Source organism: Diorhabda carinulata, chromosome 4 (genome assembly GCF_026250575.1).
Source record: "Diorhabda carinulata isolate Delta chromosome 4, icDioCari1.1, whole genome shotgun sequence".
Lineage (NCBI taxonomy): Eukaryota > Metazoa > Arthropoda > Insecta > Coleoptera > Chrysomelidae > Diorhabda > Diorhabda carinulata.
This window is the reverse complement of record NC_079463.1, coordinates 32,409,880-32,421,580: the sequence shown is the minus strand read 5'-3', so window position 1 is coordinate 32,421,580 and position 11,701 is coordinate 32,409,880. Positions and strand designations below refer to the sequence as shown.

The window sequence follows — 11,701 nt, the reverse complement described above, 5'->3', positions numbered from 1 at the left end:
AAACCATACAGAGATAGTAGACATCACGAATATGTTATATGGAAGTATTTACACCATTTCAGAAGAGCAGTCCTGGAAAGGAGTACAAATCCCCCTTCAAGAAGCCATTGGACTTTGACATTGGTAAGAGGGGCCCTGCAAGATCCGTCCTACACCCCGAGGGTTCTGATCAAACCGACACCATGGAAGCCTCTACCCACAAAGCTCTGACTTTTGCCCTTTTTAGACTGAAAAAAGAGCTTCAAAGCAAGAAAGATCAATTGAGTCAATAAAGGTTATGGTCCCTTTAATTTGGAACCTATTGAAGAAGAGAAACACAAATAAAAATGGTCAATAGTGACTACTGACTATTTTCAGACTGAAAAAAATTCATCCAGACAACAAATGAGGATTTCATCGGTGAAACCAAAGATCTTAGTAGAAAATGGGGAGTTATTCATCGATGTGTTACACATTCGGGAAACCTTTTATTTCGAAGTCTGCGCTTTGAATTACAACATAAAGAGTAAAATAAAAAATACTTTATTACACACAACAAACGAGTCTTCATATCACATTGGTTAGTTTCAACAAGTTTACAAAATTGAAAATAAATAGAAAAAAAAATTGCCAATAAATATATAATTGTCTACAACGCTCGTTGTCGAAAATTAAAAAAAAAAGAAGAAGAAGAAGAAGAATGTGTCACCCGGAAATTACATAATATTTACAGAGTTTAAGCTACGTAACTATATTCCTCGCTAGAATGAGGCGTCCTCTCAATATATTGTTTATCTATTAACGATTCTATACACTTTTTAATCAACTGTACGCTCGGCGCAAATGAAACCTTCGATTGAGCGTATACCTGAAACAATAAAAAATATTTTAACTATAGGCAAGACTAGTTGTTATTAAAATCCATCTCGGATAACTATTTTCATTAAGACAGTGGCTATTTTAATTCGTAAAATATTCTCCATACATTACTTTTTAAATCCTACTGTAGTATACGGAAAAAAATCATAACAAAATATCCTTCAACCCAATCATTTGTATTTATAGAACAAAGAGGGTTTCAGGAAGAAAACAGGGTCTGTTGGAATTAAATTCCAAAGTATATTTTGTGCATAGTACAAATGAACTACTGGACTACTACTACTACTACTACTAAAACAACTATTTTTGAGAATTTGGCATGCTGGGTATTCAGCTATAGGGATCAAATACTCTCTGCCAAATCTAATTCTGGCTAGCTATCAAGGAATACCATTGCCAAGGTTGGAATAAGCCAATAAACCTTGCTAATGGATTATTGTAGTCAGGTCAAAAACTAAAAGAAATGGCAGAAAACCACAAAAAAATTTCAGATAATCTGCTTTCAGAGATCAAAACCATCTTTAAAGATGATATTCGTACAGCACAGAATCTGTTAGAATTAATTTCCAAAGTATATTTGTGCAAATACAAATGAACTACCATTTTAAACTGGAGGCTGCTATTTCGAACCCCGGAAACTACTAAAACAACTATTTTTGAGAATTTGACATGCGGGGTACTCTGGCATGGCGGAACACTTCTGTATTTGATTCTGGCTAGCCACCAAGGTACATTAACGAAAGTACTAAGAAGCCAATGAGTCTGTCAATTCATTGATAAAGGTAATACAGAAGGTAACAGGGTCTGTTGGAATTAAATTTCAAAATATACTCTATGAATAGTACAAATGAACTACTGAAGCAACTATTTTTGAGAATTGAGAAGTAATAACAAGCCCATCAGCCATCACCAGTTTTTTTTAATATTGAAATAATTTCTGGTGTATAGTCACTTCCAAAAATAAAAGAAATTAATTAGTCAATTCCCCATTATTTTGTAACCTTAGAGAAAACAAATTTCAAGTAAATCCTTTCTAATATTATTAAACCATAGTTTCGAACTGTGCCTTCTTCAGATATTTATCCTCATCCTATATTTAATGTATACAAATCAAGAATTAATATTTTTACTAAATATTTACTTCAACAGAAGCCGAATAACAACTTCTTGGGGTAGTTTCCAACCGAGAACATAAAGTGATGTCTTAATTTTAAAAAATTCATTTAAAGAGCTAAAACACCAACATTATATGCGAACATTATCAAATAGGAACTCAAAACATGGTTGAGTCAACCAATGGGGTTAATATAAATATATTTAGAATAATAATTCGATATTTTGAATGTGGCTGTGTACGTGTTAAAACTATAACTATACTAACCTCTTGTATCAAAAGATTATGCTTGAGCACCTTACGAGATTTCATGATTCTTACAATAGCAGCTTGTAAATACATCTTTCTATCTTCCTCGACGGAATTCATGGTTTGTTCAACTTCGTGTGGAGTTTCTTTTTGTACAGCAGCTGTTATCCTAAATTTAGTACGTTTGTTCGAGTATTCCATATTTAATTTAAGTGTTACTTCTGGTGTTAGCTCCTGAAATACCCATAAGTAATATTGTAACATACCCTGATAATCTTAACTTACTTCTGCATCTGCTAATAGTAACTTGGAATCAACTAGACTAACAACATGTCTATAAAATTGTTCGTTATTCAATTGAAGCGTTTCTTTGATATCTTTACATGTCAAAGAATCGACGTTTTCGAATAAAAGTAGTATGGCCATTTGGAAAGTTTGAACAGTAACTACATAAGTTCTTTTGAGATGATTCAACTTCAATTCTGCTTGACACAGATGATGTAACCATGTTAGTTTCCTCCCGTTGAATCTGTTGTGATAAAAAGCTTCAAACTACAAAAAGAATAATAGAATTTTGTTTGTTTTAACAATTATTTGTCCATTCACCTTCTGTACACTCTTTTCTAATTGTTGTGGTAATGCGAATGGGGTAACGATTGCTTGACCCAAAGGCCAAGCCCCTGCTTGAAGAACATATATACCAAAATTGATTCCTAAATCTATATTGTCGTTTTTCAAAAATGAGTTGAATTTGTTATTGAGATCCGAACTTACAGACATATCAGTAAACATTCTGTGCAATTTACTGGTGAATTCATAACCACAAGCCTAAAAAATTCATTTCCTTAACCGTTTCATAAGAAAATTATTCACAATTATTTTCAAAATACAACATGATGAAGTAAAAAAAAATATATAATTGACATCTAAATTATTCAATTTTACATATTAACTGAATATTTATTATATAAAAAATTTCTTACCTGTTTAAGTCTATTGATCATTGATTCTTCAGCATCCATGCTCTGTGTTTGTTGGTGTATTAACCTTTTAGCCAACATACGGGCATAGAATTTTTGGAAAATGTCTTTATCGTCTATATATTTAAATATCGTTATACTTTCAGCTAACTTTTCGTCTACCTAAAATCACACCGAAAACATTAAATTCAATTATTAATTATATATTTTTAACTCACCTCAGTTTCGCTAATCCCTTTACTCGATTTCTTCAATAATGTATCACAATATTTAGCTAGGAGTTCAGGGCTTCTACAGGGTGACCGTCCCTGATTCGGTCTATGATTTATTACGTAGCTGCAAGCTTTATCTAAAGCTCCCATGAAATTCTGATCCGATTTGAAAACGTCTTTTATTAGTTCTTTATATTTTTTGTAAACAGCTAACAAATTCTCGACGAAGCTAATGTGGATATTTTCTCCTTGAAGATTTCCAATAGCCTGAGAATAAAATTATAACAATTCAAATATAAAATATATTGAAGCTAAAAGGAAAAAAAAGACAACAAAGAAATAGACTAAACGACTAAAAGAAAAATAGTGAAGAAAACAATGAATTTATGGTTATACAAGACGTTCAAATAGTAACTTAGGCACTTACATAGGTTTTATTAACCAAATTTCATGTTATAACCTCAAAAATCCAAAGTAGTTCAAATGTATTCTGAAGAATGTTGGGAATATAATAAACCAACTTCAAGTGTTATTAACACATTTGATTTTTCATCTGCTTAGAGATCAAATTAGAAACATTAAACATTGCTATTAATAATTATTCAACTGAAATAAGAAATCTAGTAGATGAATGAAAAGACAACAAAAAAACAAATTTCATGTTATAATCTCAAAAAATCCAAAGTAGTTCAAATGTATTCTTCATGAAAATATATCATGCAATATTTATTTCATATACAAACACAAATAAATATCTCGATTTAAATTAGAATGTAGAGCTATAAAGGAGAGTATAATAATTATATAATTTAAAGCTTGTGTCTTGGTTGAAATTAGGCCTTTTGAGATCAATTTTGCAAAAGTTGGCCTTTCTATATTAAATTTGGTTAAAATTTTATTCACATCGTTTAATGTAACCAGAAAATACTTTTTCTAAGTTTAGTTCTTTAAAACGTACATTTTCAAGTTGAATTTGGTTAAAAATTGACTTTATTGAGTTTAATTTGGTCGGGTTTTCTGAACTTAAATTGATAAAAATTGGCTTTAAACTCATATAGTTTAGTGCAAATATGTTGCTACATAGTTTAGTTAAAAATTGTTTTTTTTTTCAATTTGGCCAAAAAATTTATTAGTATTAAATTGAATTAAAATTATAGAGGGGTGTTTTAGAAATTTAGTTGTATGTAAAAAAAATCAGGACGTTGATAGGGTCCACAGAATTGCACATATGAGGCTTCAAACTTGTTCAATTATTCATGAAAAACGTATGTGTGTTTAAAACATCACTCACGCCAAAATAATTGGAACACCCAGTTGAAATTGTAGAGGGATGTTTTTGAAAGTTAGTTGTATGTAGAAAAAAATCAGGACGTTAACAGGGTCCACTGAACTGGATAAAGTAAATAAAATATTAATTAGATTCAGAACTTACCGCCAATCCTTGAGTTTTTATGTAATCTAAAACCGTATCGACTAAAACAACTATAGCATTTTGAACACTCTTCAGTAAATCATACATGTTCGATAAATCCTTTCTCCTCTCTTGTTGAACCATATTTGAACATTCACTATATAAAAATTGTAAATGTTCAGCCACCATATGCGTTTCACATCTATGAGATACCTAATATTATTAAAAAAAAATTGATAAAAGTACAGTTTCAACCGAACATTTGTTTTCTAGTACTAAAAAGCAGATTTTATATTATTTATACCATAAAAATAAATAATTCCTGTTATTTCCTTACTTGTAAGCATTACCGGTTTCAAAGTTGTTTCATTCATAGTTAACTTACTTTTGGAAAAGAACTGTGATGTAAAAATCTCCTTGCTCTAAATAACTCTTCCTCTATTTTAGCCTTAACTTTTTCCATATACAAACTAACGTTCTTTTCCTGCAAAAGCCTAGCAGCACTCCTTTTAAAATGTTCTCCACTATCATCCAAAAAAGCCTCCTCAAATAACACCTGATATAATTGCAGCTGACCCTTTTTTCTATACCCCTGTACCTAAAATAAATAAAACCACACGTTAATACAGTTATTTGATCAATAATATGTGAAACTACCTCAACGAAACTAAGAATTGTTCCTCTAACAGCCTCAATGGGTATTGATAATGTTTCCTGGGCTCTATCTTGAGCTATGGCTTCCAATAAGAGTTTAACAAGTCTACTACCTAAGGGAACTATCATTCCACGTGTCCAAACATCTAAGGCTAATTCACCAATTTCCATTTGTTCACCTAAGATTTTATTTATTTATTTTTGTCACTGGGAAGTTGTTTTGTGTAAAATCTCACCTCCAGAAGAATCAGAGCTTCCGTAAATAATTTCAGCATCAGATAATTTCTGAGTTTTGATATGTTGTTGATTTAAATAGAGATACAAACTATGAAGATATTGACTACCAACGGAATATTGGGACCAATAGAGGAAATAGTTTTTAACCAAGTATTGTTCACCATCTTCTTGTACTTTATCTAATAATTTCGCAACATGATCAATTAGATACTGCTTTGTTTCGGCATATAATCTATCTGCCATGGGTTCCGGATGTGCAACACAAATTGAATAAACATCGCTAAAAAATTAAAGCTTGAAAAACCCATTATTAGAATCTTATACGTCCATAACTATTTTCAATTTAAATCAAATAATAAAATCTTCCAAATATAATTAAGCAAAAATTATATACTCGATATAATTATTATTTGTATACATTATAAATTATATTTAGTTGTAAAGCTTAGACCTTGACTTACGAAAATCTATCGTTCCAAACAGCTCTTGCGACATGATCCAAAGTGATAACACCTTTAATAGTGTCTTTAATAGCACCCCAAGTTGCGTTAAAATCGACTCTTCTTGGTTTTAAAGACATTTTACCACTGTCACCATCAACGAACTTTTTTTGCTGATGTCACAGTTTGACAACAATCCAAAATCGAGACGAAAATAAAAATCTAAAAATAAATAAATACGCATCAAGTTCAATTAGAGTCGAAATTTAACAATGCTGCTCTATGTCTTGTGATTAACAATGCCCTCGACCGATTTACGTACTTACTTACTTACTTGTATAACCTTGTTAATAGTTCAAATATTTCACAATTTCAAATAACAATAAATAATATATTATTGTATTAGTGAATTGATATGGAAATTATACAAAAATCGCAAAAGTTTTCTCAAATTTTTTTTCTAAAATTTACAAATCTTCACTTTTTTGACGTTTGAATATTTCTCTTCTTCTTTTATCTCTTTTAATTTCCACAATCCCCAAGAGTTTATACAATTCCTTTTACGCAATATACGTAAATACGTTTTATGTCGACCAATCAAGTGTTAATTTGTACTCCTAATCGCATTTGATTCGTCGAGAGTAAATTGATTTAATCTGCAGTTCTCTTGAACTTGAGCCTTTAGAAACTGTCAATTGTGAATAGGTATTTTCCTTCTTTCCATCCTTCTTGTTATTTTGTTGCCGAAGTCTAGCATACACGTTTCGTGTCAAACGACTTAAAAGTAAGAAAATTTAATTTAATTTAGAAAAATATTAACAAACATCTTTAATTTAAGATCACATTTTCATTATAATTCATATTTTATTCAATAATTTCCGAAATTGGTTAAGATTTCTATAGATTTTTTTTTCACATTCCATAACCTCATACGACCATTTTTGTTTTGTAATTATAACATTTTCATTACAGATGCGTTACGTGGCTGCTTACTTATTGGCCGTTTTGGGCGGAAAAACATCCCCAAATGCCGCAGATCTTGAAAAAATTCTCGGTTCCGTAGGTATAGAAACCGAAAGTGAAAAACTTAATAAAGTCATTACTGAACTTAACGGCAAATCCATCGAAGACGTTATTGCCCAAGGTGAGTACGAAAAAATCTTTTACAGTTTCGAAAATTTGAATCACGTGATATATTTTTAATGATGATTAAACATTACACCATCTTTCGAATGAGAATAATGATTTTATGTTAGTAACTGAAGATTTCAAATATCAAATGAAATATCTCTTGTTGAAAGGGTAGTTTTTATTATAAAACAAACTTTAGGTCGTGAAAAATTAAGTTCCATGCCAAGTGGTGGTGCTGCCCCTGCGGCAAGTGCTGGTGCTGCTGCCGCCGCTCCAGCTGCTGAAGAAAAGAAAGGTGAGTACCTCTTTTCCTTCTTTGATACATAATATTACCAAAGAGATTATTGAATATATTATATGCTTATTGGGAGGCAGATTTACTATATATGCAGTAATAGTGTTTTTTGGCTTCTGTTGTGATATCTTCTTTTAGTTATCTAGTTTTAGCATAAAATTAATAAAGTATCAACATTTCTTGCAGTTATGAACATTTTTTTTGCTGCAAATTAATATATATTAATCTTATTTTGAAGCAGATTTACTGAAATATGCAAATTAATGGACTGTTTTTGTTTTCCACATACATTTTTTCCTATAGTTGGAAAATTTCACCTCAGTGTTGAATTATTGGATTATCTTTCAACTGTATACATTTTTCTTTAAAAATGGAAACATTTTAATCCTATTTTGAAGCAGATTTACTGAAATATGCAGATTAATGATCTGATATGGCTTCCCACATCCATATTTTTCTATAATTTTAAGATTTCACCCCCTTTAGCATGAAAATGATAAATTATTGTTATTCTTTCAACTGTATACATTTTTGGAGGGAGATTTACTGAAATATGCAGATTAATGAACTTTTTTGGCTTCCCACATTTATATTTTCTTCTAGCTTCAAAATTTCATCAATAGCATGAGAATTATTGGAATTTCTTGCAAGTATAAATATTTTTCGCTAAAAATCATTGAGATTTAATGATGATTTTCTAACTCACACCATCTTTCGGCTGAAGAAAGTTTTGATGATAGTTTTAAGCTGATATTCACATCAATTCTTTGATTTATTTATATTAGATTACATATTTTATATAAAAGTCTTTCGTTTGCAGAGGCGAAAAAGGAAGAAAAGAAGGAAGAGTCCGAATCAGAAGACGACGATATGGGCTTTGGTTTATTCGACTAAAAACCTTTTTTTGTACCTTGAAATATATTTTTTAAGTTATTTGTGTGTTTATTTGGCTTTGAGCTCAAATTTATGGGAAAACAGCTCAATCTTAGTATTTTAATGAATAATAACAGGCAGTTGTCCCCCAATGAAGTGAACTCTATATATAAAAAATCTTACACTTTAAAGGTAACTAACCGCTGATGGAGGATATATGAAATAAAACATCTAAACTGATTTCAAGTGACTTATAATTGAACCTTTGTGTTCTAGTTTTAATCAAACTTTTGTCAACATATTTCTTGATTAAATTAATACAGGAATCCTTATAATCTCATCTCAAGTTTCCAATTTCATCAAACTCTGCACCAATTCTTGTCTTCTGCCGCCGTCATCGCATTCATCACTGTTGCAATATTCCTCATTGGTACTTTTAAAAATACCTGAATCTGTATAAGTAAACGGTTCGTTGTCGTCCTCGCAATCTATAGCTAGATTATGCAACATACAAGCGGCCTCAATACACTGAGTTACAATGGCCATATCTCTATTTTCGAAATTTTGAAGCCTCTGGAACCTTCCTTTCAAATACCCCAACGATTCTGGAAACACTCGGGACGCAGAATCGTGGCATTCGTTGAATATGTGAGATTCTTTGTTGGGGAGAGGTTGGATCAACCATCTTCGATTCAAATAATCACCATAACCTGAAATAAATAAAAACATCTCCAGCATAGAAATTTCAGTAACCAACTTAGTCTTTAGATACCAGTGTTAATTACTCCAAAGGCATGAGCTGATAGGAACAAAGGAACCTTGAATTAATACAAATAAACAGAAATTTTCATACCAATAAGGTAATAGTCGTCATCTAATAAACCGTTTTCCATTTCTGTGATTAAATTCGATTGATATAAAAGTTGTTCTGTATTACTGGATCCTCCGCTAATAAAAATATCCAGGAATTTACCATTGACCGTAATAACCCCTGTAAATGCAAAATATACATAAACAAAAGAAACTTGTGTAATAATTAACATTTAGCTCACCCTGGAGAGCTAAACACGGATAATTCTGTGCACACATATAAAAGTTAGCTACGTCTTCTTTAGGTTTTGGTATTTTTATGTATGAAACACCCAGTACGCCTATACAACCTTTTAAATTACTGATTGTTTCAAAAAGCTGAGATATATTGGGGTTTTCAGCACTAGAAGGCCATAGAATTTGCTCTTGCATTAACGAATTTAATTTTTTAATTGCTGAAAGAGATAAAATTCGTATATTCCAAAAATATAGTGTATTATTTACCTCTTTGGATCACACCGTGAATAGAACTCATTGTATTCTTAAACCTTTCAGACATTTGTTTAAATGTTTCTTGATTACCTAAATACCACAATAAAATGAATGTCGCTTTCTCAGGGGTAATTTTTTCTCTACCGCCTTTATGATCACTGTTAAAACCATAATACAATAATTCTAAAAACATGAAATCCCAGCTCATATTTCGAAAAAAGTTGGTACAACAACCAGTAAACGATTCTTACCCAAAACTTTCTCGTAAGTAGTTTTACTAACTCTAAAATGACATTTGAAATCGTACTCATTGAGTAATGGAACTTCCATTTCAAGAAACCCTTCAGTTTTTAGTCTTTTCATTGAAGGTGTTTTTGTATCACTTTCACAATTACATCCATCTTCATCGTTTGAATCACTATCACTGCTACTACTGCTGTTGAACAGATACATATCTTCCCCAAAATCAGGGGTAAATAAAAATGCTTCCTAAAAAGAAATTTTAATATAAAATTTATTATAGTTTCTGAATACAAAACTATTTTCTTAAACGATAAAACAAGTTACCATTGTGTATTGATTCATTTTAAATAGATTCTAATTGTGTTTTATTTAAAATAACTATTTTTACTGAAGATACATTAAACTAAATATATATAAACATAACCTAATTTCTTCTTTTTGTGAAATTGTAAATACTTCATTTCGATGGTTCGCGCTCTGTTATAATAATTTTTGAACTCATGATAGTGTAAAATACTCTGCTTCCAATCTTTAAAGAGATTTATCAGATTAGTTTTGAATTTTGACATTTCAATGCTTATCAACTATAAACAGCCATTTTATTCGATAAATATTTGTACTTGTGTTACTTTGATAAAATTCCATATGTCACTAGTTACTTCTCCAACCACAGATCATTAAAAAGGTTGTTTGTGGTTCTGGCAACTATTGAATTGCTGATGTGCTTAAGATTTCATGAACGAAGAAGAAATAACCTATAAAAATACAAAATAAGTCAATTGTTCCAGTCATTGTTTTAGTATTATTGTTTATAAAATATATAAAGAATCGTGTTTGATCTAAAATAAATTATTTATTCCCAATGGGAACGTATACGGTGTATGATGCTGCTTATAAAGGTGATTTTGAATTTGTGTCAAAAAAACTGGAAGAAGATCCTTCGTTTTTAAACACTCCAGATTCTAGTAAGAGATTGATTATGCATTGGGCAGTATTAAGCGGAAACCTCAAATTAGTTACTCATTTATTAGAATTAGGATCTCCTGTAAATCCAACAGATGATACTGATATGACTCCATTGATCTTAGCATCTTCTGCAGGACACACCGAAGTTGTTAGATTGTTGTTACAAAAATGCGATGACGTTAATCACAAAAACGCCCAAGGACATTCATCTTTACAATATGCTGCGTCTAAAGGATGGACAGAAATTTGTGAAATGCTATTAGAAAATAAAGCTGATATAAATATTGCTGATGAAAGGGGAAGTACGCCTTTACATAGGGCGGCTTCTAAAGGACTTATGCAGATTTTGAAGTTATTGTTGAGTTATAATAAAGAAATAAAAATTAATAATAAAGATATCTATGGGAATACCCCCCTTCATTATGCTTGTGAAGAAGATCGACAAGATGCTGCTTTGTTATTGCTTGAACATGGGGCTGATATTGAGTGTAAAAATAGGGAGGATAAAACCTGCTTAGACTTATGTTCCATCAAATTAGCTAAGTTACTCAAAAACAAAGTTTCCAATAACTAATGCACAATGTATTTAAACTGTAAATAAATTATTGAGAAAGCAATAAAATTGTTTTGTTTTTTATAAATTTTGTCATAAGAAATTGATATTTTCAATAATTTGTTTTAATTATATAAATACTTCGATTAGAAAACTGTACTTAATTTTTCTTTTTTCGAAAAG

General features: G+C 30.6%; 4 protein-coding genes and 1 non-coding gene across 7 annotated transcripts; 3 read left to right on the top strand and 2 right to left on the bottom strand.

The window, feature by feature from the left end:
- Positions 1 to 506: 506 nt before the first annotated feature.
- On the bottom strand, positions 507 to 6,719 carry LOC130893146 (cullin-2). Of its 3 annotated transcripts, none has more exons than XM_057799012.1 (12): positions 6,482 to 6,719; positions 6,177 to 6,377; positions 5,715 to 5,995; positions 5,482 to 5,657; positions 5,210 to 5,422; positions 4,846 to 5,037; positions 3,420 to 3,680; positions 3,205 to 3,363; positions 2,828 to 3,049; positions 2,507 to 2,773; positions 2,240 to 2,455; positions 507 to 847 (listed from the first exon to the last, which is right to left on the bottom strand). In XM_057799012.1, exons 2-12 carry the CDS (start codon positions 6,293 to 6,295, stop codon positions 716 to 718), a joined length of 2,238 nt encoding a protein of 745 aa, XP_057654995.1. In that variant the 5' UTR covers positions 6,296 to 6,377; positions 6,482 to 6,719; the 3' UTR covers positions 507 to 715. The 3 variants fall into 3 exon arrangements, with proteins under 3 accessions (XP_057654995.1, XP_057654993.1, XP_057654994.1); XM_057799010.1 differs by having other exon boundaries at positions 6,490 to 6,690; XM_057799011.1 differs by having other exon boundaries at positions 6,486 to 6,671.
- On the top strand, positions 6,709 to 8,514 carry LOC130893165 (60S acidic ribosomal protein P2). Its single transcript, XM_057799046.1, has 4 exons — positions 6,709 to 6,939; positions 7,128 to 7,299; positions 7,486 to 7,581; positions 8,402 to 8,514. Exons 2-4 carry the CDS (start codon positions 7,128 to 7,130, stop codon positions 8,473 to 8,475), a joined length of 342 nt encoding a protein of 113 aa, XP_057655029.1. The 5' UTR covers positions 6,709 to 6,939; the 3' UTR covers positions 8,476 to 8,514.
- LOC130893558 (small nucleolar RNA Me28S-Am982) lies at positions 8,263 to 8,340 on the top strand. Its single transcript, XR_009059223.1, has one exon. It is a non-coding gene; the product is annotated as a small nucleolar RNA Me28S-Am982 (small nucleolar RNA).
- A 177-nt stretch (positions 8,515 to 8,691) lies between the features above and the next one.
- Positions 8,692 to 10,441, bottom strand: LOC130893152 (uncharacterized). Its single transcript, XM_057799030.1, has 6 exons — positions 10,324 to 10,441; positions 10,008 to 10,245; positions 9,769 to 9,939; positions 9,507 to 9,719; positions 9,308 to 9,445; positions 8,692 to 9,164 (listed from the first exon to the last, which is right to left on the bottom strand). The coding sequence occupies exons 1-6, from the start codon at positions 10,339 to 10,341 to the stop codon at positions 8,797 to 8,799; spliced, it is 1,146 nt and encodes a 381-aa protein (XP_057655013.1). The 5' UTR covers positions 10,342 to 10,441; the 3' UTR covers positions 8,692 to 8,796.
- A 287-nt stretch (positions 10,442 to 10,728) lies between these two features.
- Positions 10,729 to 11,587, top strand: LOC130893159 (26S proteasome non-ATPase regulatory subunit 10-like). Its single transcript, XM_057799039.1, has one exon. The coding sequence runs from the start codon at positions 10,862 to 10,864 to the stop codon at positions 11,537 to 11,539; it is 678 nt and encodes a 225-aa protein (XP_057655022.1). The 5' UTR covers positions 10,729 to 10,861; the 3' UTR covers positions 11,540 to 11,587.
- Positions 11,588 to 11,701: the final 114 nt, after the last annotated feature.

What these genes read in the sequence shown, in the direction of transcription:
- LOC130893165 (XM_057799046.1), top strand. Translation starts at nt 7,128, where the DNA reads ATGCGTTACGTGGCTGCTTACTTATTGGCCGTTTTGGGCGGAAAAACA. An exon ending in CGAAGACGTTATTGCCCAAG is followed by an intron (nt 7,300 to 7,485) that starts GTGAGTACGAAA and finishes AACAAACTTTAG; the next exon opens with GTCGTGAAAAATTAAGTTCC. An exon ending in AGCTGCTGAAGAAAAGAAAG is followed by an intron (nt 7,582 to 8,401) that starts GTGAGTACCTCT and finishes TTTCGTTTGCAG; the next exon opens with AGGCGAAAAAGGAAGAAAAG.
- LOC130893152 (XM_057799030.1), bottom strand. An exon ending in TCACGGTGTGATCCAAAGAG is followed by an intron (nt 9,720 to 9,768) that starts GTAAATAATACA and finishes TATCTCTTTCAG; the next exon opens with CAATTAAAAAATTAAATTCG. An exon ending in TCCGTGTTTAGCTCTCCAGG is followed by an intron (nt 9,446 to 9,506) that starts GTGAGCTAAATG and finishes TTGCATTTACAG; the next exon opens with GGGTTATTACGGTCAATGGT.
- LOC130893146 (XM_057799012.1), bottom strand. Translation starts at nt 6,295, where the DNA reads ATGTCTTTAAAACCAAGAAGAGTCGATTTTAACGCAACTTGGGGTGCT. An exon ending in CAATTCTTAGTTTCGTTGAG is followed by an intron (nt 5,423 to 5,481) that starts GTAGTTTCACAT and finishes TATTTATTTTAG; the next exon opens with GTACAGGGGTATAGAAAAAA. An exon ending in TAGAAAAGAGTGTACAGAAG is followed by an intron (nt 2,774 to 2,827) that starts GTGAATGGACAA and finishes TTCTTTTTGTAG; the next exon opens with TTTGAAGCTTTTTATCACAA.
- LOC130893159 (XM_057799039.1), top strand. Translation starts at nt 10,862, where the DNA reads ATGGGAACGTATACGGTGTATGATGCTGCTTATAAAGGTGATTTTGAA.